At 32.8% G+C, this 3,303-nt stretch overlaps 1 protein-coding gene across 4 annotated transcripts in view; it reads right to left on the reverse strand.

Annotated features, from left to right (window-relative positions):
- Positions 1-3,303, reverse strand: part of ZCCHC11 (zinc finger, CCHC domain containing 11) — a 217,543-nt gene that overhangs the window by 136,395 nt on the left and 77,845 nt on the right. For all 4 annotated transcript variants that reach the window (XM_006839775.1, XM_006839774.1, XM_006839773.1 and 1 more), the window contains one exon: positions 1,158-1,321. In XM_006839775.1, coding sequence (XP_006839838.1) covers positions 1,158-1,321 — 164 coding nt within the window. The remainder of the gene's footprint in view (positions 1-1,157; positions 1,322-3,303) is intronic.

A 3,303-nucleotide genomic window follows, 5' to 3' on the forward strand; every position in this document is an offset into this window, starting at 1 on the left:
TCAACTCTTTCTCATATTAACAGTTTCTACTTTGTTTCTTTTTTTTTTTGTAAAATGACTAGTATGCCGTAAGTTATTGTCATCTTCAATCTAGATATGATTCCATTTTTCTAAACTATCAAAACCATAGGGTTTTTTTTTTCCTTTCTCATTCATCAAGAATGATGACTTAGTTCTTTGTATGTACAAGCACAACTATCCAAAACTGCTTTATGTGAATAGATTGACTTATTCTTTCTTTCAGTACCTAATAGTACTTTTCTTTTTCAGGCTACGAATATACATTTTTAGGTTAGGAAATTAATACTCAGGAATAATAAGGTACCAGTGGGTACAATAGTTCATAAAACATAATTTTTGTTGTTGTTTTTGTTGTTTAGTGCCATCAAGTCGGCTACGACTCATAGAGACTTTGTTTAGGGTTTCAGAGGAATGGTTGGTGAGTTTAAACTGCTGACCTGTGATTAGCAGTTCAATGCTTATCCTACAACACCACACCAGAACCCCTTATACATAGTAGATATTCAGTAAATATGTAGGGGAAAAAAGAAGAAACAAGAATAGAAAACCAAGAAGTTTCATATATTGTATAATATTTGCTAATTCATTTCTTTCTGTCACTCTTGAGTGAACTGTTAACTTTATATGTGCAGAAACTGCCATATTCACCAATATACACCCAGTGCTTAGCACAATACCTGGCACATAGCAAGCACTCAAGCTCTTTGATGAGTAAATACATCAAAGGTCAGCAATTAGCAATTATTTTATACATTATGAGCTATATATATATTCTCTGTGGCAACTACTCAATTCTGCCCTTGTAAAATTAAAGTAGCCCATAGACAATATATTAAAAAAATGTGTTGTGACTATGTTCCAATAAAGCAGTGCTTACAAAAAAAATACCTGATGGCCAGGCCATAGAGTTTGTTGACCCATAAAATGAATGAATGAAGTGAGAATCATAAATGTAAGGATTTTGCTGAACAAAGGGGGAAAAGAGGAAGGAAGAAATGAAGGGGGAAAGACGAAAAGAAAAGAAGCACACTGCCTTTCACTTATGAATGGAAGGAAATAAATAAAAGAGCTATATACATGGGAAAGAAAAATTACAAAATATACATTTCTCTCAAAAAAACTAAAACATATTATACTTTTTCAATCCGAAAGATGTGATCTCTTTCTAAACGTTCTTCAGCTTGTTTCAAGCCTAGCCTCTGTTCTGGTGTCAATGTGGATTCATCTATCACAGTAGCATTTTCTAAATACTCCAACTCTGAGGAATTTTCTTTATTTGATTCATCATTCTTCATTTTACCTAGAAAAGGAAGCACTTAGTTACTACCACCAGAATTTTTAAATAGATAAAAAAAATTTTTAATGAAAAACAGACATTCATTCAATCTATACCAAACCCATCAAGCAGATTCACTTCTTTCTCCTACAGAGAGGATTTTTGTTGCTTGTTGTTGTTAAGTACTGTCAAGTAGGTTCCAACTCATAGCAACCCTGTTTAGAGTTTCCAAGGAGCAGCTGGTGAATTTGAACCCCTGACCTTTTAGTTCAAACTGACCTTGCAGTCCAATGCTTTATCCTACAACACCACATCAGGACTCTGCAGAGGGGGCTAGTGAGTTCAAATCACAGACCCTTTGATTAGCAACTAAGAACCTAAGCACTGTGCTACCAGGGCTCCTCTAGTTCATACATAAATAGGGGGAAATATTCTTTCCTTATACTCCTTACATTTCCCAAAGTTGCACAAAGTGAGTATAATTACATGAAATACAAATAAAAGAAAAAGTTACTATTGAGTCAAATATCAACCATGTTCCTTCAACCTATCCATCAAAAAAGACTATATATATACGGTTAACATAACACAGCTATCTTATGGAATCTCTGAAGACAATTTACTATAAAGCTATTCTGAATCCCTCTCTTAAGATTAGTTATTGAACTAATCAGTGTATCACTATAGCATTAGCAGTTAAAAGAACATATGAGGGGCTTCAAAAACTGGAAATTTTGTATTAAAAGGTAATGGAATTTTTCCATGAACTTTTTGAAGTCCCTCATATATACTCCAAGCCAAAAGTCCACACGAAGTTGCTTCTTTGTTTTTATGGAACTCATTGATATCGCTAACGCCAAATCAGTATTTTTTCCCTCCAGATCTTAGTATATTTATCTGTGTTGAATAAATAATAAATTTGGATGTAACTAAAAGATAATCAACAACTCTCTCCACTCAGCCTTCAAAAGTCAACTACATGCTAACAACAAAAACTCTGAAAGTCAACTCTATCGTTTAACATTTTAAAAGCAAGGAATAGTTTTGATTCTGGAGGTGGTATGTTTCGTTTTAGGAGAAAGGAGTCCTGGTGTAGTGCTGTGGGATAATACACTAGCCTAGGAAGATGAACTCTTGGATAAGAATGTTATAAAAAGGGTTCAAAAAGAAGTATACTTAAGTTAAATGTTTTGTAAATAACAGGAGAACCCTAATACACCATGAATACTTTTAGTAACCATCTTATGATAGCAATAACAAAAGAAAAGGTACATTCCTATTTTATGTCTACATTTCATGAAAATGGACAGTAGTACAACTATTTTAATCTTCTAATTTTTTCTATGAGTATAACTTGCCCTGCATAAGTAATACTACAAGGCAACTAATATCAGCAAATCCTATAAATTTATTATTTCTGCCAATATAAAGAATTAGAAAAAGCAACTTATCATTTTATATCATAAATAAAATTATTTCAATTTCTTGAATCAATATACAAAATAAAAGAAAGCAGAATTTCCCAAACTATGCTCAAGATGACAATAATTATACAAAATGTTAATAGGTATTCCTGAAATATAGACTCTGTGGCCAAATAAGTTTGAGAAACATTATATACCATATTCACTGATTTATTCTTTCATTTAATAAATACTGAATGATTAGTATATGTGCAAATCACCAAGGAAACAGCAATTAATAAAGCAAAAACTCCTGTCTTAGATGAAGTTTAAAGAATCCTGGAGTGGCACAAATGATTAAGCACTAATGTGCTAACCAAAAGGCTGGTGATTCAAATCCACCCATTGGTGTCCTGTAAATAAAACCTGTGATCAGCTTCTGAAAGATTACAGCCTTGAAAACCCCATAGAGCAGTTCTACTTTGCATATGTAAGGTCACCAGAGTTGGAATTGGCTCAATGGTAACCAACATTAGCATATGGAATTTAGATTCCAGTGGGAGTTTTAATTTTTAAACAACCCAACTAAAAAAAGGAAATGGC

Source organism: Chrysochloris asiatica, unplaced genomic scaffold, assembly GCF_000296735.1.
Source record: "Chrysochloris asiatica unplaced genomic scaffold, ChrAsi1.0 scaffold00026, whole genome shotgun sequence".
Classification (NCBI taxonomy): domain Eukaryota; kingdom Metazoa; phylum Chordata; class Mammalia; order Afrosoricida; family Chrysochloridae; genus Chrysochloris; species Chrysochloris asiatica.